General features: G+C 52.7%; 1 protein-coding gene across 1 annotated transcript; it reads left to right on the top strand.

Annotated features, from left to right (window-relative positions):
* The first annotated feature begins 3265 nt into the window (after positions 1-3265).
* Positions 3266-15890, top strand: LOC135442056 (SH3 and cysteine-rich domain-containing protein 3-like). Its single transcript, XM_064701605.1, has 7 exons — positions 3266-3349; positions 3959-4022; positions 7382-7429; positions 10411-10507; positions 14145-14196; positions 14726-14863; positions 15680-15890. The coding sequence occupies exons 1-7, from the start codon at positions 3305-3307 to the stop codon at positions 15776-15778; spliced, it is 543 nt and encodes a 180-aa protein (XP_064557675.1). The 5' UTR covers positions 3266-3304; the 3' UTR covers positions 15779-15890.
* Positions 15891-18459: the final 2569 nt, after the last annotated feature.

Below are 18459 nucleotides of genomic sequence, written 5' to 3'. Positions count from 1 at the left end.
CCCCCCCCGACCCCCAAAATCCCCCCTGGCCCCCCAATAACCCCCCAAATCCCCCCAAACCCCCCTGAGCCCCCTGAGCCCCCAACTCCCCGAGCACCCCCAAACCCCCCTGACCCCCCAAACCCCCTTCAGCCCTCCCAAACCCCTCTGGAGCCCCCCCAATACCCCCCCAAATCCCTCAATAACCCCCCAAAATCCCCTCTGACCCCCCCGACCCCCCTGAGCCCCCCAAAACGTCCCCAAAATCCCCTCTGAGCCCGCCTGACCCCCCTGAGCCCCCCAAAATCCCCTCTGACCCCCCCCGTGCCCCCCGTGAGTTTCCCTGACCCCCCCCCCGAGCTCCCCCAATACCCCCCCAAATCCCTCAATAACCCCCAAACACCCCAATAACCCCCAATAACCCCCAAAATCCCCCCATAACCCCCTGGCCCCCCAATATTCCCCAATAACCCCCCTGGACCCCCCGACACCCCCCAACTCCCCCGAGAACCCCCAAACCCCCTTCAGCCCTCCCAAACCCCTCCGGAGCCCCCCAATACCCCCCCAAATCCCTCAATAACCCCCAAACAGCCCAATAAACCTCTCAAAACCCCCCAATAATCCCCAATGACCCCCTAAATCCCCCCCATAACCCCCCTGAGCCCCCCATAGCCCCCCCAATATTCCCCAATAACCCCCCTGGACCCCCCGACACCCCCCAACTCCCCCGAGCACCCCCAAACCCCCCTGACCCCCCAAACCCCTTCAGCCCTCCCAAACCCCTCCCGAGCCCCCCCAATAACCCCCCAAATCCCTCAATGACCCCCAAAATCCCCTCTGACCCCCCTGAGCCCCCTGAGCCCCCAAAATCCCCTCTGACCCCCCTTGTGCCCCCCATGAGTTTCCCTGACCCCCCCGAGCTCCCCCAATACCCCCCCAAATCCTCAATAACCCCCAATATTCCCCAATAACCCCCAAAATCCCCCCTGTACCCCCCATAGCCCCCCCAAACCCCTTCAGCCCTCCCAACCCCCCCCGAGCCCCCCCAGTACCCCCCCAAATCCCTCAATAACCCCCAAAATCCCCTCTGACCCCCTCTGACCCCCTGGGCCCCCAAAATCACCTCTGAGCCCCCCTGACCCCCCTGAGCACCCCCAAACCCCCTGAGCCCCCCTGAGCCCCCAACTCCCCCGAGCACCCTCAAACCCCCCTGACCCCCCAAACCCCCTTCAGCCCTCCCAAACCCCCCCCGAGCCCCCCAATACCCCCCCAAATCCTGAATAACCCCCAAAATCCCCTCTGACCCCCCTGAGCCCCCCAAAACCCCCCCAAAATCCCCATGAGCCCTCTGAGCCCCCCAAAACCCCCCAAAATCCCCATGAGCCCCCCATGAGTTTCCCTGACCCCCCCCCCGATCTCCCCAATACCCCCCAATATTCCCCAGTAACCCCCCAAAATCCCCAAAATCCCCCCCGAGCCCTCAGACCCCCCAAACCCCTCCCGAGCCCCCCCAATACCCCCCCAAATCCCTCAATAACCCCCAAACACCCCAATAAACATCTCAAAACCCCCAATAACCCCCAAAATCCCCCCATAACCCCCTGGCCCCCCCATATTCTCCAATAACCCCCCTGGACCCCCCGACACCCCCCAACTCCCCCGAGCACCCCCAAAACCCCCCTGACCCCCCAAACCCCCTTCAGCCCTCCCAAACCCCTCCGGAGCCCTCCCAATACCCCCCCAAATCCCTCAATGACCCCCCAAAATCCCCTCTGAGCCCCCTGTGCCCCCCAAAATCCCCCGTGACCCCCCCTGAGCCCCCGTGAGTTTCCCCGATCCCCCCCGAGCTCCCCAATACACCCCCAAATCCCTCAATAACCCCCAAACACCCCAATAACCCCAAACTCCCCCCATAACCCCCCTGAGCACCCCCAAACCCCTCTGAGCCCCCCTGAGCCCCCCAACTCCCCCAAAGCCCCCCAAACCCCCTTCATCCCTCCCAAACCCCCTTCAGCCCTCCCAAACCCCTCCGGAGCCCCCCCAATACCCCCCCAAATCCCTCAATAACCCCCAAAATCCCCTCTGACCCCCAAAACCCCCCCAAAATCCCCTCTGACCCCCCCCCGACCCCCCTGAGCCCCCCAAAACGTCCCCAAAATCCCCTCTGAGCCCGCCTGAACCCCCTGAGCCCCCCAAAATCCCTCTGACCCCCCCCGTGCCCCCCGTGAGTTTCCCTGACCCCTCCCCCGAGCTCCCCCAATACCCCCCCAAATCCCTCAATAACCCCCCAAATCCCCCCTGACCCCCCTGAGCCCCCCAAAATCCCCCTGTGCCCCCCCCGACCCCCCCATGAGTTTCCCTGACCCCCCCCGAGCTCCCCCAATATCCCCCCAAATCCCTCAATAACCCCCAAACACCCCAATAACCCCCCAATATTCCCCAATAACCCCCAAAATCCCCCCATAACCCCCCTGAGCCCCCCCAAACCCCCCTGAGCCCCCCTGAGCCCCCCAACTCCCCCGAGCACCCCCAAACCCCCCTGACCCCCCCAAACCCCCTTCATCCCTCCCAAACCCCTCCGGAGCCCCCCAATACCCCCCCAAATCCCTCAATAACCCCCCAAAATCCCCTCTGACCCCCCTGAGCCCCCTGAGCCCCCCAAAATCTCCTCTGACCCCCCCTGACCCCCCTGAGCCCCCAAAACCCCCCCAAATCCCTCAATAACCTCCCAAACACCCCAATACCCCCCCAAATCCCTGAATATCTCCCCAAAATCCCCTCTGACCCCCCCTGACCCCCCTGAGCCCCCCAAAATCACCTTCAGCCCTCCCAAACCCCTCCCGAGCCCACCCAATACTCCCCAAATCTCTCAATAACCCCCCAAAATCCCCTCTGACCCCCCCTGACCCCCAAATCCCCCCTGTGCCCCCCAAAATCCTCCCTGACCCCCCAAAATCCCCTCTGACCCCCCCTGACCCCCCTGAACCCCCCAAAATCCCCCCTGAGCCCCCGTGAGTTTCCCTGACCCTCTCCGAGCTCCCCCAATACCCCCCCAAATCCCCAATAACCCCCAATAACCCCCAAAATCCCCCCATAACCCCCCTGAGCCCCCCAAACCCCCTTCAGCCCTCCCAAACCCCTCCGGAGCCCTCCCAATACCCCCCCAAATCCCTGAATAACCCCCCAAAATCCCCTCTGAGCCCCCTGAGCCCCCCCAAAACTCCCCCAAAACCTCCCAAAATCACCTCTGAGCCCCCCAAACCCCCCCGGCCCCGCAGGCAGCGGCTCCGACCCCGTGTTCGAGACGCTGCGCACCGGGGTCATCATGGCCAACAGGGAGCGCAAGAAGGGCCAGGAGGACAAGAAAAACGTGAGTGGGGGCGGGGGGGCACCCCAAAATCACCCCAATATCCCCAAAATCACCCAAAATCACCCCAATAACCCCCAAAATCACCCAAATAACCCCAAATCACCCAAATAACCCCAAAACCACCCAAATAAATAACCCCAAAACCACCCAAATAACCCCAAAACCCCCCCCAATAACCCCAAAATCACCCAATAACCCCAAATAAATAACCCCAAAATCACCCCAATAACCCCAAATCACCCAAATAAACCCAAAATCACCCAATAACCCCAAATAAATAACCCCAAAATCACCCCAATAACCCCAAATCACCCAAATAAACCCAAAATCACCCAAATAAATAACCCAAAAATCATCCAATAACCCCAAAACCACCCCAATAACCCCAAAAATCACCCCAATAACCCCAAAATCATCCCAATAACCCCCCAAGGGCCTCAATGATCCCCCAATAACCCCCCAAATCCCCCAATATCCCCCCAAAATCCCCCCAAAACTCCTCAATAATCCCCCCAAACCCCTTAATAACCCCCCAAATTCCCCAATATCCCCCCAAAATTCCCCAGTATCGCCCCCAAGCCCCCCAATTTTCGCCCGTTTTCCCCTCAGCCCCTGGCGGCCATGATGGATGAGGAGCCCGAGGCCGCGAAGGCGGCGGGGAGCAAAGCTGAGGGTGAGGGCCGAGGGAATTGGGGTTTTTTGAGGGGTTTTGGGGGTATTTTTTTATTTTGGGGTTTTTTTTAGGATTTTTGGGGTTTTTTAAGGTTTTTTGGGGGGTTTTTTTGGGGTTTTTTGGGGGTTTTTGGGGGGTTTTTGAGGGGTTTTTTTGGGGATTTTTGGGGTTTTCTGGCTGAGTCCTTGGGGATGCAATGAGTGTGGATTTAGGGTTTTTTGGGTTTTTGGGGGGTTTTTGGGGGGTTTTTGGGGGGTTTTGTGGGTATTTTTTTTATTTTTGGGGGTTTTTTAGGATTTTTGGGGTTTTTTAAGGTTTTTTGGGTTTTTTTGGGGGGTTTTTTGGGGATTTTTTGGGGGTTTTTTGGGGGGTTTTTTGAGGGGTTTTTTGGGGTTTTCTGGCTGAGTCCATGGGGATGCAATGAGTGTGGATTTAGGGTTTTTTGGGTTTTTGGGGGGTTTTGGGGGTATTTTTTTATTTTGGGGGGTTTGGGGTTTTTTTAGGATTTTTGGGGGTTTTTGGGTTTTTTTAGGGTTTTTTGAGGGTTTTTTTGGGGATTTTTGGGGTTTTCTGGCTGAGTCCTTGGGGATGCAATGGGTGTGGATTTTGGGTTTTTTGGGGTTTTTTTAGGGTTTTTTTTGGGGGGTTTTGGGGGTATTTTTTGTTATTTTGGGGGATTTGGGGGGTTTTTTAGGATTTTTTGGGTTTTTTAGGATTTTTGGGGATTTTTTGGGGTTTTTTGGGGGGTTTTTTGGGGATTTTTGGGGTTTTCTGGCTGAGTCGTTGGGGATGCAATGGGTGTGGTTTTTAGGATTTTTTGGGTTTTTTAGGATTTTTTGGGGTTTTTTGGGTTTTTTAGGATTTTTTGGGGTTTTTTGGGGGGTTTTTGAGGGGTTTTTTGGGGTTTTTGGGGTTTTCTGGCTGAGTCGTTGGGGATGCAATGGGTGTGGATTTTGGGTTTTTTGGGTTTTGGGGGGTTTTTTTGGGGAGTTTTGGGGTATTTTTTTATTTTGGGGGTTTTTTTTAGGATTTTTGGGGTTTTTTGGGGGGTTTTTGAGGGGTTTTTTGGGGATTTTTGGGGTTTTTTGGGGGTTTTTGGGGGGGTTTTTTGGGGATTTTTCGGGGGTTTTTGGGGGGTTTTTGGGGATTTTTGGGGTTTTTTTAGGGTTTTTGAGGGTTTTTTGGGATTTTTGGGGTTTTCTGGCTGAGTCGTTGGGGATGCAATGGGTGTGGTTTTTAGGCTTTTTTGGGTTTTTTAGGATTTTTTAGGATTTTTTGGGTTTTTTAGGATTTTTTGGGATTTTTTGGGTTTTTTGGGGGGGGTTTTGGGGATTTTGGGGTTTTTTTAGGGTTTTTTGGGATTTTTGGGGGTTTTTTGGGGGTTTTTTTGGGGGATTTTTGGGGTTTTCTGGCTGAGTCCTTGGGGATGCAATGAGTGTGGATTTTGGGTTTTTTTGGGTTTTTTTAGGGTTTTTCCTGTAGAAAAAGGGTCCCAAATTCATGTCCATAATTCACGTTCCCATCTTTGGTTTTTATTTTTTGGTGGTTTTTTTTTTATTGTTTTTTGAGGGCTTTTCCTGCAGAAAAAGCGTCCCCAGTTCCCGTCCCCATCTTTGATTTTTGGGGTGGTTTTTGCTTTTTTGGGAATTTTTTTGTTGTTGTTTTGGGGTTTTTTGTTTTTTTGTGGGGTTTTTTTTTGTTTGTTTGTGGGGTTTTTTTTGTTTTTTTTGTTTGTTTGGGGGTTTTTTTGTTGTTTTTTTGTTGTTTTTTGGGTTTTGTTTTGTTGTCATTGTTGTTTTTGGGGGGTTTTCCCTTCAGGAAAAGTGTCCCCAATTCATGTCCCCAACTTTGGTTTCTGTTTTTTGAGTTTTTGTTTTTTTGTTTTTTTTTTTAAGGAGGATTTTGGGTTTTTTTATTTTAGGATTTTATTTGTTTGATTGTTTTTTGGGGTTTTGTTTTTGATTTTTTGGGGTTTTTTTGGGGATTTTCCCTTCAGAAAAAGGGTCCCCACTTCACATCCCCACCTTTGGTTTTCAGTTTTTTGTTGGTTTTTTTTGTTTGTTTGTTTTTCTTTTTATTTTTTTCTTTTTCTTTTTCTTTTTATTTTTCTTTTTTTTGGTTGGTGTTTTATTTTTTGTTTTGTTTTGTTTGGTGTTGTTTTGTTTTGTTTTGTTATTTGTTTTTTGGTGTTTTTTTGTTTGTTTGTTTGTTTTTGGGTTTTTTGGTTTGGTTTGGTTTTGTGGGGGTTTTTTGGGTTTTTTGTGGTTTTTTGTGGTTTTTTGTTTTTATTTTTTTGGGGGGTTTTGGCGTTTTTGTTGTTGTTGTTTTTGGGGTGTTTTTTTCGGTTTTGGGTTTTTTTTTTTTTTGTTTTGGGGGTGGGTTTTGGTTTGTGGGGGGGCTTCTGTTTTTTTGGGTTTTTTTTTAGTTTTTGGTGTGTATTTTGGTTTTTGATTTTTTTTTGTTTGTTTTTTTTCGGTTTTGGGTTGTTTTTGGGGGGGTGGTTTTTTGGGTTTTTTTGGGTTTTTTTTTTGTTTTGTTTTTTTTTTTTGGGTTTTTTGGGTGGGTTTTGGTTTGTGGGGGGGCTTCTGTTTTTATGAGTTTTTTTTTTTTAGTTTTTGGCGTGTATTTTGGTTTTTGGTTTTTTTTGTTTGTTTGTTTTTCGGTTTTGGGTTTTTTTGGGGGTTTGGTTTTTTGTTTTTGGGTTTTTTTTTGAGGGTGGGTTTTGGTTTGTGGGGGGGCTTCTGTTTTTAGTTTTGGGGTTTTTTTTAGTTTTTGGTGTGTATTTTGGTTTTTGGTGTTCTTTTTGTTTGTTTGTTTTTTGGTTTTGGGGGGGTGGTTTTTTTGGTTTTTTTTTGGTTTTTTTTGTTTTTTTTGGGTTTTTTTGGGTGGGTTTTGGTTTGTGGGGGGGCTTCTGTTTTTTGGTTTTTTGTTTGTTTGTTTGATTTTTTTTGTTTTGTTTTTGGGGTTTTTTTGTGTTTTTTTTTTTTTTTTTTTTTGTTTGTTTTGGGGTTTTTTTTTTGGTTGGTTTTGGTGGGGTTTTTTTTGGGTTTTTTTTGTTTTTGTTTTGTTTTGTTTTTTTTTGTGGTTTTTTTGTTGGTTTTTTTGGGATTTTTTGTGGGTTTTTTTGGTTTTTTTTTTGGGTTTTTTTTGGGTTTGTTTTGGTTTTTTTTTTTTTTTTTTTTTTTTTTTTTTTGTTCTTTGTTTGTTTTTTTTTTGTTTTTTTTGTTTTTTTGGGGTTATTTTGGTTTTTTTAGGGGTTTTCCCCCTCATCAAAAACACCCCCAAATCCCCATCCCCACTTTGGCCCCATCCACCCTCACCCAATCCCGACCCCTCCTTTCCTTTCCTTTCCTCCCCAGGCGCCTCCGAGGGCGACAAAAAAGCCGAGAAAAGCCCGGCGGACGAGAGGTACCAAAACCCTGACCCAAAACCAAATCAACTCCCTGCACCAAACCCAAAACCAAATCAACCTTGGTGCCCTAACCTCAGGTCCCAAACTCCCTGACCCAAAACCCCAATCCACCTGGAGACCCTCAGTACCCCAAACCTCCTGACCAAAAACCCCAAAAATCCAAATCAACCTTGGGTCCCCCTGAGCCCAGGTACCCCAAACCCCTGCACCCAAAAAACCAATCCAAACCCCTGACCCAAAAAGTCCCAATCACCTTGGGGTGCCTGAGACCAGTCCCAAACCTCCCCTGACCCAAAATCCAAAACCAATACCACCTTGGGTCCCCCTAGACCTCAGTACCCCAAACCTCCTGACCAAAAACCCCAAATCAACTTGGGGTGCCCTCAGGGCTCCCAAACCCCCCTGCACCAAACCCCAATCACTTTGGGTCCCTGAGACCTCAGGCTCCCAAACCTCCCCTGCACCCCAAAACCCAAATCCAACCTTGGTCCCCTAAAATCCCTGCACCCAAAATCCATATCCAACCTTTGGGGTCCACCCTGAGACCTCAGGCTCCCCAAACTTCCTGACCAAAAAACCCAAATCACCTGAACCAGGTACCCCAACTCCCTGCACCCCAAAACCAAATCCACCTTTGGGTGACCCTGGACACTCAGGTCCCAAAATCCCCCCCTGCCCCCAAAAACCCCAAAATCAAACCAACCTTGGGTCCCTGAGACCCTCAGGTACCCCAAACCTCCCTGCACCCAAATCAACTTGGGGTCCCTGAGACCCCAGGTCAACCCCCTGACAAACCAATCCAAACTCCCTGCACCCAAAAACCCAATATTTGGTCCCGAGACCTCGGTCCCCAACCCTGCCCAAAAACCCAAACCCAACCACTTTGGGTGCCTGGACCTCGGTCCAACCCCTGCACCAAAAACCCAAATCACCCTGGAGACCCTCAGGTACCCAAATCCCCCTGACCCCAAAAACCCAATCAAACCCTCCCTGCACCCAAAAACCCAAAAACCCCAAATCCACTTGGGTCCCCTGAGACCCTAGGTACCCCAAACTCCCTGCACCCCAAACCCCAAATCCACCTTGGGGTGCCCCTGGAGACCCTCAGGGCTCCAACCTCCTGCACCAAAACCCAATCCACTCAGGTACCCCAAACCTCCCCTCCAAAAAATCCCAAATTCAACCTTTGGGGTGCCCTGAGACCTCAGGGCTCCCAAAATCCCCTGCACCCAAAACCCAATCACCTTGGGTCCTGATACCCAGTCCCAAACCCCCCTGCACCCAAAAACCCAAAAACCCCAAATCCAACCCTTGGGGTGCCCCTGAGACCCTCAGGCTCCCCAAACCTCCCCTGCACCCCAAAAACCCCAAATCCACCTTTGGGGTGACCCTGGAGACACTCAGGGCTCCAAATCCCCCCTGCACCCAAACCCAAAAATCCCAAACCAACCTTGGGTCCCCTGAGACCCTCAGGTACCCCAAACCTCCCCTGCACCCCAAATCCAACCTTGGTCCTGAGACCCCCAGGTACCCCAAACCTCCCCTGCACCCCAAAAACCAATCCAAACTCCCTGCACCAAAAACCCAAATCCAATCTTTGGGTCCCCCGAGACCCTCAGTACCCCAAACCTCCCCTGCACCCAAAACCAAACCAACCAACATTTGGGTGCCCTGAGACCTCAGGGCTCCAAACCTGCACCCAAAAACCAAATCACCCTGGGACCCTCAGGTACCCCAAATCCCCTGCACCCAAAAACCCCAAATCCAAACCCCTCCCTGCACCCCAAAAACCCCAAAACCCAAATCACTTTGGGTCCCCTGAGACCTCAGGTACCCAACCTCCCTGCACCCAAACCAAATCCACCCTTGGGGTGCCCTGAGACCCTCAGGGCTCCCCAAACCTCCCCTGCACCCCAAAAACCCCAAATCCACTCAGGTACCCCCAAACCTCCCCCTGCACCCCAAAAAATCCCAAAAACCCCAAATCCAACCTTTGGGGTCCCCCTGATACCCCCAGGTACCCCCAAACCCCCCCTGCACCCCAAAAAACCCCAAATCCACCCTTTGGGGTGCCCCTTCAGGTACCCCCAAACCCCCAAATCCACCCTTTGGGGTGCCCCTGGAGACCCTCAGGGCTCCCCAAACCTCCCCCTGCACCCCAAAAACCCCCAAAAATCCCAAATCCACCCTTTGGGGTCCCCTGAGACCCTCAGGTACCCCCAAACCTCCCCTGCACCCCAAAAACCCCCAAAAAACCCCAAACCCAACCTTTGGGGTCCCCCTGAGACCCTCAGGGCTCCCCAAACCCCCCTGCACCCCAAAAACCCCCAAAAATCCCAAATCCACCTTTGGGGTGCCCCTGAGACCCTCAGGGCTCCCCAAACCTCCCCTGCACCCCAAAAAACCCCAAATCCACCCTTTGGGGTGCTCTCAGGGCTCCCCAAACCTCCCCTGCACCCCAAAAACCCCAAAAACCCCAAATCCAACCTTTGGGGTGCCCCTGAGACCCTCAGGGCTCCCCAAACCTCCCCTGCACCCCAAAAACCCCCAATTCAACCTTTGGGGTCCCCCTGAGACCCTCAGGTACCCCCAAACCCCAAATCCACCTTTGGGGTCCCCCTGAGACCCTCAGGTACCCCCAAACCTCCCCCTGCACCCCAAAAAATCCCAAATCCACCCTGGAGACCCTCAGGTACCCCCAAACCCCCCCCTGCACCCCAAAAAACCCCAAATTCAACCTTTGGGGTGCCCCTGGAGACCCTCAGGTACCCCCAAACCTCCCCCTGCACCCCAAAAAACCCCAAATCCACCTTTGGGGTGCCCTCAGGGCTCCCCAAAATCCCCCCTGCACCCCAAAAAACCCAAATCCACCCTTGGGGGTGCCCCTGAGACCCTCAGGTACCCCCAAACCTCCCCCAAACCCCAAATCCACCTTTGGGGTGCCCCTGAGACCCTCAGGGCTCCCCAAAATCCCTCAGAGCAAGAAGCCGCAGCCGGGGGGGTTCCTGCAATCCCATTATTTCGTGGCCCTTTATCGCTTCAAAGCCCTGGAAAAGGACGACCTGGACTTCCCGTGAGTGCCCCGCTTGGTTTTGGGGGGGTTTTATGGGGTTTTGGGGTTTTATGGGTTTTTTGGGGGGGTTTTAGGGTTTTTATGGGGTTTTTGTAGGTTTTTTTGGGGTTTTTTTGTGGATTTTGGGGATTTGGTGGTTTTATTTGGGGTCTTTCTTGGGTTTGTTTTGGGGTTTTGGGGTTTTTTTGGGGATTTTGGGTTTTTTTGGGGGGGGTTTTGGGGTTTTTTGGGGTTTTATGGGTTTTTGGGAGGGTTTTAGGGTTTTTATGGGGTTTTGTAGGTTTTATGGGGTTTTTTGGGGTTTTTTTTTGGGGTTTTTTTGGGTTTTTTTGTGGGATTTTGGGGGGTTTGGTGGTTTTATTTGGGTCTTTCTTGGGGGTTTTGGGGTTTTTTTTTGGGGGGGGTTTTGGGGTTTTTTGGGGCTTTTAGGGTTTTTATGGTTTTTTTGGGTTTTTTTGGGGGTTTTTTGTGGATTTTGGGGGTTTGGTGGTTTTATTTGGGGTCTTTCTTGGGGTTTTTTGGGGGGGTTCTTGTTTTTTTGGGGGGGCTTTTAGGGTTTTTATGGGGTTTTTGTAGGTTTTATGGGTTTTTTTGGGCTTTTTTTTGGTTTTTTTTGTGGGATTTTGGGGGGTTTGGTGGTTTTATTTGGGGTTTTTCTTGGGGTTTTTTTGGGGGGTTTTGGGTTTTTTTGGGGGGACTTTTAGAGTTTTTTATGGGGTTTTTTGTAGGTTTTATGGGTTTTTTTGGTGTTTTTTTGGGGTTTTTTTTTTGGGGTTTTTTTTGTGGGATTTTGGGGGGTTTGGTGGTTTTATTTGGGGTCTTTCTTGGGTTTTTTTTGGGGTTTTGGGGTTTTTTTGGGGGGGTTGGGGTTTTTTTGGGGGGGGTTGGGGTTTTTTGGGGGGGGGGGTTTCTTGGTTTTTTTGGGGGTTTTGGGGTTTTTGGGGGTTTATTTTGGGGGGGTTTTTGGAGGTTTTTTGGGGGTTTTTTGGGGGGTTTTGGTGGTTTTTGGGAGTTCCTGGGGTTTTGGGGAGTGGGGTTGGGGGATTTTATGGGTTTTGGGGTTTTATGGGGTTTTGGGGGGGGCTTTTAGGGTTTTTATAGGGTTTTTGTAGGGTTTTATGGGGTTTTTTTGGGGTTTTTTTGGGGTTTTTTTGGGGGTTTTGGTGGTTTTTTTTCTGTTGTTTTTGGGGTGTTCTTTTCGGTTTTGGGGTTTTTTGGGGGAATTTTAGGGTTTTTATGGGGTTTTTGTAGGTTTTATGGAGTTTTTTTGGTGGTTTTTTTGTGGGATTTTGGGGGTTTGGTGGTTTTATTTGGGGTCTTTCTTGGGGTTTTTTTTGGGGGGGGTTTCTTGAGTTTTTTGGGGCGGTTGGGGTTTTTGGGAGGTTTTTTGGGGTTTTTTTGGGGTTTTTTGTGGGATTTTGGGGGTTTGGTGGTTTTATTTGGGGTCTTTCTTGGGGTTTTTTTGGGGGTTTGGGGTTTTTTTTTGGGGGGGGTTTTATGGGTTTTTTGGGGGGCTTTTAGGGTTTTTATGGGGTTTTTTGTAGGTTTTATGGGGTTTTTTTGGTGTTTTTTTGTGGATTTTGGGGTTTTGGTGGTTTTATTTGGGGTTTTTCTGGGGTTTTTTTTGGGGGTTTTGGGGTTTTTTTTGGGGGGGGGTTTGGGGTTTTTATGGGGTTTTTTTGGGGTTTTTTTGGGTTTTTTTGGTGGTTTTTTGTGGGATTTTGGGGGTTTTGGTGGTTTTATTTGGGGTCTTTCTTGGGGTTTTTTTTGGGGGGGTTTAGGGTTTTTATGGGGGTTTTGTAGGTTTTATGGGGTTTTTTTGGGGGTTTTTTTGGGGTTTTTTTGTGGGATTTTGGGGGGTTTGGTGGTTTTATTTGGGGTCTTTCTTGGGGTTTTTTTTGGGGGGTTTGGGGTTTTTTGGGGGGGGGGTTTTATTGGTTTTTTGGGGGTTTTTAGGGTTTTTATGGGGTTTTTGTAGGTTTTATGGGTTTTTTTGGGGGGTTTTTTTGGGGTTTTTTTGGGTTTTTTGTGGGATTTTGGGGGGTTTGGTGGTTTTATTTGGGGTCTTTCGTGGGGTTTTTTTGGGGGGTTTTGGGTTTTTTTTTTGGGGGGGTTTTGGGGTTTTTTGGACGGGGTTTTAGGGTTTTTATGGGGTTTTTGTAGGTTTTATGGGATTTTTTTGGGGGTTTTTTGTGGGATTTTGGGGGGTTTGGTGGTTTTATTTGGGGTCTTTCTTGGGTTTTTTTGGGGGTTTTTCTTGGTTTTTTTGGGGCGGTTGGGGTTTTTGGGGGGTTTTTTTGGGGGGGTTTTGGAGGTTTTTGGGGGGTTCGTGGGGTTTTGGGGAGTGGGGTTGGGGGTTTTATGGGGTTTTGGGGTTTTATGGGTTTTTTGGGGGGCTTTTAGGTTTTTATGGGGTTTTTGTAGGTTTTATGGGGTTTTTTTGGTGTTTTTTTGTGGGATTTTGGGGGTTTGGTGGTTTTATTTGGGGTCTTTCTTGGGGTTTTTTTGGGGGTTTTGGGGTTTTTTGGGGGACTTTTAGGGTTTTTATGGGGTTTTTGTAGGTTTTTATGGGGTTTTTTGGGGTTTTTTTTGGGGGGTTTCTTGGTTTTTTTGGGGCGGTTGGGGTTTTTGGGGGTTTATTTTGGGGGGTTTTTGGAGGTTTTTTGGGGTTTTTTTTTTGGGTTTTGGCGGTTTTTGGGGGGTTTCTGGAGTTTTGGGGGGTGGGGTTGGGGGGTGTTTTTGGGTTTTGGGGGGGTTTTATGGGGTTTTGGGTTTTTTGGAGGGGTTTTTTGAGGTTTTGGGGGGGGGTTCGTGGTTTTTGGGGGGTTTTGTTGGTTTTTTTGTTTGTGTTTTGGAGGGTTTGGAGTTTTGGGGGGGTTTTATTGGGGGGGATTTTCTAAGGGGTTGGGGTTTTTTTGTTTTTGGTGGGTTTTTTGGTTTTTTTGGGGGGGTTGGGGTTTTTTTGTGGTTTTGGGTTTTTTTTGGAGGATTTATTGGTGGTTTTGGGGGGTTTGGGGTTTTTTGGGGTTTTTTTGGGGGGTTTTCGGGGTTTGGCTCCACGTGGTTCTGTGCATTTCCCAACTTTGTACTGAGCTCGTTCCTGAGGTGTTTTGGGGTTTTTTTGGTGTTTGGCTTCACGTGCTCCTGTAGATTTCCCAGCCTTTCCTTGGGCTCTTTCCTGAGGCTTTTTGGGGTTTGGCTCCACGTGGTTCTCTGGATTTCCCAGCTTTGTACTCAGCTCTTTCCTGAGGTTTTTTGGTTTTTTTTTTTTTTTTGTGTGTGGTGTGTTTTTGGGGTTTTTTTTGAGGTTTTTTAGGGATTTTTGGGGTTTGGCTCCACGTGGTTCCGTGATTTCCCAAAGCTGAGCTGCTCTGTGCCATGCCAAACTCGGGGCTGGAGGAGCTGATTCTGAAGGAAAATGAGATTTTTCCTGACTGGTTTTCCTGTTTGGTTTTCCAGACTGGTTTTCCCAGCTGCTTTTCCTGACTGGTTTCCCTGATATTTTTCCTGCCTGCTTTTCCCCATTGGTTTCCCTGACGATTCTGAAGGAAAATGAGATTTTTCTTGGGTGGAAAACCCACCCAATAATGGGCTGGGAGTCCTTCCCTCCCTCAGAGATCCCCTCCTTCCCTTCCAGGCCGGGGGAGAAGATCACGGTGGTTGACGACTCCAACGAGGAGTGGTGGCGGGTGAGGATGGGGAAACGCTTTCGGGGGACCCCCAAACCTGCTGTGACCCCTTATCCTGGTGGGGAGGGGGGTTTGGGACCCCCAAATCCTCCTCAAATCCTCCTTTGCAGCCTCGTCCCGCCCGGTCACTGGCGGGAAAACGAGGGACGAACAACTCAGGAACAAACCATTATGAGGGGACAACATGGGGGGGACCGAGGGTCAAACCATAAACTTAATTTATATAAAATAATAAATTTTACAACAAAACCTGTATAAAACACACAATGCCTATTCTGACACTCCCTATCCTGGCGGGAAGGGGGTTCGGGACCCCCAAATCGGCCTCAACCTCCCCCCTTGCAGTCTGGTCCCGCCCGGTCACTGGCGGGAAAACGAGGGACGAACAACTCAGGAACAAACCATTATGAGGGGTCAACATGGGGGGGAACCGAGGGTCAAACCATAATCTTAATTTATATAAAATAATCAACTTTACAACAAAACCTGTATAAAACACACAATGCTACACTCCTTGAACTCCTTGCAGGGCAAAATCGGGGAGAAAGTCGGGTTTTTCCCTCCGAATTTCATCATCCGGGTGCGGGCGGGCGAGCGGGTGCACAAAGTGACGCGTTCCTTCGTTGGAAACCGGGAAATCGGGCAAATCACGCTCAAAAAGGATCAGGTGAGATGAAACCCCCTCCCCAAAATTACCCGGGGACCCCCCGCCCTGGCCCTCTTCAAGCCCCCCAAAAACAGCTGGAACCCCATGAACTGCATCATCATCATCGTCATCCTTATCCCAGTGGATATTTGCTCTGTGCCGACCCCTCCTCATTTGCTCTGGGGGGTTCCTGGGGGTCTCTCTCTCTCCTGTCCTGGGGGGTCCTGGGGGGTCTCCCCTGTCCTGGGGGTCCCTCCTGTCCTGAGGGGGTCTCGGGGGTCTCCCCTGATGTGAGGGGTTTCTGGGGGTCCTCCCTGTCCTGGGGGAGGTCTCGGGGGTCTCCCCTGTCTTGGGGAGTTCCTGGGGATCCCCTTGCTCTGGGGGGGTCCTGGGGGGTCCCCCTGATCTGGGGGTTTCATGGGGGTCTTCCCTGTCCTGGGGGGGTTCCTGGGGGTCTCCCCTGTCGTCGGGGGGGTCCCTCCTTTTCTGGGGAGTTCCTGGGGGTCTCCCCTGATTTGGGGGAGTCTCCCATGTACTGGGCGGGGGGGGTCTCGGGGGTCTCCCCTGTCCTGGGGGTCCCCCCTGTCCTGGGGGGTTCCTGGGGATCCCCTTGCTCTGGGGAGATGGGGGGGCTCGGGGGTCCCCATTGTCCTGGGGGGGGTTCCTGGGGGTCTCCATTGTCCTGGAGGGGGTCTCTCCTGATCTGGAGGGGTTCCTGGGGGCCCCCTTTGCTCTGGGGGGTTCCTGGGGGTCTCCCCTGCTCTGAGGGGGTCTCGGGGGTCCCCCCTTGCTCTGAGGGGGTCTCGGGGGTCTCACCACCCCCCTGTCCCCCCCCAGATCGTGGTGCAGAAGGGGGAGGAGGTGAACGGATACGTCAAAGTGTTCACGGGCCGCAAAGTGGGGCTGTTCCCCGTGGACTTCCTGGAGGAAATCTGAGGAGGGGGCTACGACCCCCGGCATTGGGCAGAGACCCCCGCCCGGGATAGGGATGCAGGGCAGGGATGGGATTGGGGCACCCTGGGGATGGGAAATGGGGAAAAAACCCCAAAAACACCCCAAAAAACCCCTGAGATTGAGGGGGCTGAGACCCCCGGGATTGGGGGGGGGGGGGGCTGAGACCCCCGGGATTGGGGCACTCTGGGGATGGGAAATGGGGAAAAAAACCCCGGGACTGGGATTGGGATGGGGGGGCCCTGGCTGCGGGACAGGTTTGGGGTCGGGGGGGGCACCCCCATTTCTGCTGGTGCCGGGGGTGAGTCTTTGGGGGTCTCTGGGTGTCCTTGGGGGTCCCTGAGGGTTCCTGGGGGTCCTTGGGTGTCTCTAGGGGTTCCTGAGGGTCCCTGGGGGTCCCTCGGGGTTCCTTGGGGGTCCCTGGGGGTCTGTGGGGGGCTCCTGGGGGTTCCTGAGGGTCCCAGGGGGGTTCCTTGGGGTCTCTGAGGGTCCTTGGGGGTCTCTGGGGGTCGGGAGGGGTCGTGCCCCGCTGCTCCCGGTGCCCCCCAGTGTTGGCAATACACGGCTGTGCCCACCCCCCGCTCTCGGTGTGGATTTAATGGGGAGGGGGCGTGGGGAGGGGGTGGGAGGGTCTGAGGGGGTCACTGGGGGAGCAGCGGTGACACCTCGGGGGTGGCACTGCTGGGGTGGCAGTGACACTCAGGGGAGGGGTCACTGTGGGGGTCACTCTGAGGGTCACTCACAGTCATTCACTGGTCGCTGTGGGGCTGCTGCTGTCCCCCAGTGAAAGGGTCACTCACTGGTCACTCTGGAGGTCACTCACTGGTCACTGTGGGGGTGGCCATGGCCCCAGTGAAGGGGTCGGTGGTCACCATGGGGGTCATTCACCGGTCACTCTGGGGTGCCACTGTCCCCAATGGAGGGGTCATTCTGGGGGTCACTCTGGAGTCACTCATGGTCACTTTTGGGGCTGCTGCTGTCCCCCAGTGAAAGGGTGGCTCACTGGTCACTGTGGGGGTCACTGTGGGGGTCACTCACTGGTCACTGTGGGGGTCACTGTGGGGGTCACTCACCGGTCACTGTGGGGTGCTGCTGTCCCCAGTGAAGGGGTCACGAGTCACTCTGGGGGTGGCTCAGTGGTCACTGTGGGCATCACTGTGAGGGTCACTCACAGTCATTCACTGGTCACTCTGCGGGTCACCCCCTGGTCACTCTGGGGTGACGCTATCCCCCAATGAAAGGGTCACTCACTGGTCACTTCAGGGGTTGCTGGTCACTCTGGGGGTGCCGCTGTCCCCAGTGGAGGGGTCACTGGTTACTGGTCACTTTGGAGGTCACCGGTCACTCTGGGAGTGGGTCAGTGTGTCTCTGGGGGTCACTGGTCACTCTGGAGGTGCCGCTGTCCCCAGCGGAGTGGTCACTCACTGGTCACTGTGGGGGTGGCAGTGGCCCCAGTGAAGGAGTCAGTGGTCACTGTGGGAGTGCCTCACTGGTCACTCTGGGGTGCCAGTGTCCCCAATGGAGGGGTCACTCTGGGGGTCACTCTAGAATCACTCATGGTCACTCTGGGGGTGCTGGTGTTCCAAATGAAGGGGTCACTCACTGGTCACTCTGGGGGTCACTCACAGTCACTCTGGGGTCACTCATGGTCACTCTGGGGGTCACTCACAGTCACTCTGGGGTCACTCGTGGTCACTCTGGGGTGCCGCTGTCCCCCCGCAGGTTCCCCCGGCCCTGGGCCCACTCCGAGGGTCAGGGTCAGTCCTGGCCCCCGCCCCTCCCGTTGCGGTGAAGGGTGACGGTGATGGTGACAGTGACAGGTGTGACATGTGATGGGTGACGGTGACAGGTGTGACAGTGACATGTGTGACAGGTGACAGTGACAGGTGACAGTGACAGGTGACAATGACAGGTGATGGGTGACAGTGACAGGTGTGACAGTGATAAGTGATGGGTGACAGTGACAGGTGATGGTGACAGGGGATGGGTGACAGTGACAGGAGATGGGTGACAGTGACAGGTGTGACAGTGACAGGTGTGACAGTGACAGGTGACAGTGACAGGTGTGACAGTGATAAGTGATGGGTGACGGTGATAGTGACATGTGTGACAGTGACAGGTGACAATGACAGGTGTGACAATGACAGGTGTGACAGTGCCAGGTGACAGTGACAGGTGTGACAGTGATAAGTGATGGGTGACAGTGACAGGTGATGGGTGACAGTGATGGTGACAGGTGTGACAGTGACAGGTGACAGTGACAGCTGTGACAGTGACATGTGACAGTGATAATGACATGTGTGACAGTGACAGGTGACAATGACAGGTGATGTGTGACAGTGACAGGTGACAGTGACAGGTGTGCCTGGTGCCGGTGCCGGTGCCGGGGACACGGCGGGGCCTCGGCAGCTGCCCGCGGACGCCCGTGACGTCACGACGCGCGTGACGTCATCGGTAACCAGGGCAGCGGGGCGGGGCTTGGCTGGGTGGGCGTGGCCGCGCTTTGCCGGTTCCGCCGCCAGGGGGCGCTGTGGGCACGCGGCACGGCAGACCCATATGCAAAAATATGCAAAAATATGCAAATGAGGCTGGGAGGCAGCGGCGCCTCCTGGTGAGATGTGGGACCCCCACACTGGGGTCTCCCCCTTTCCCAGCAGCCCAATTAG

Source organism: Zonotrichia leucophrys, unplaced genomic scaffold (genome assembly GCF_028769735.1).
Source record: "Zonotrichia leucophrys gambelii isolate GWCS_2022_RI unplaced genomic scaffold, RI_Zleu_2.0 Scaffold_933_19102, whole genome shotgun sequence".
Lineage (NCBI taxonomy): Eukaryota > Metazoa > Chordata > Aves > Passeriformes > Passerellidae > Zonotrichia > Zonotrichia leucophrys.
Note: the sequence above shows the minus strand (reverse complement) of the source record. Positions and strands in the feature narration are given on the sequence as shown.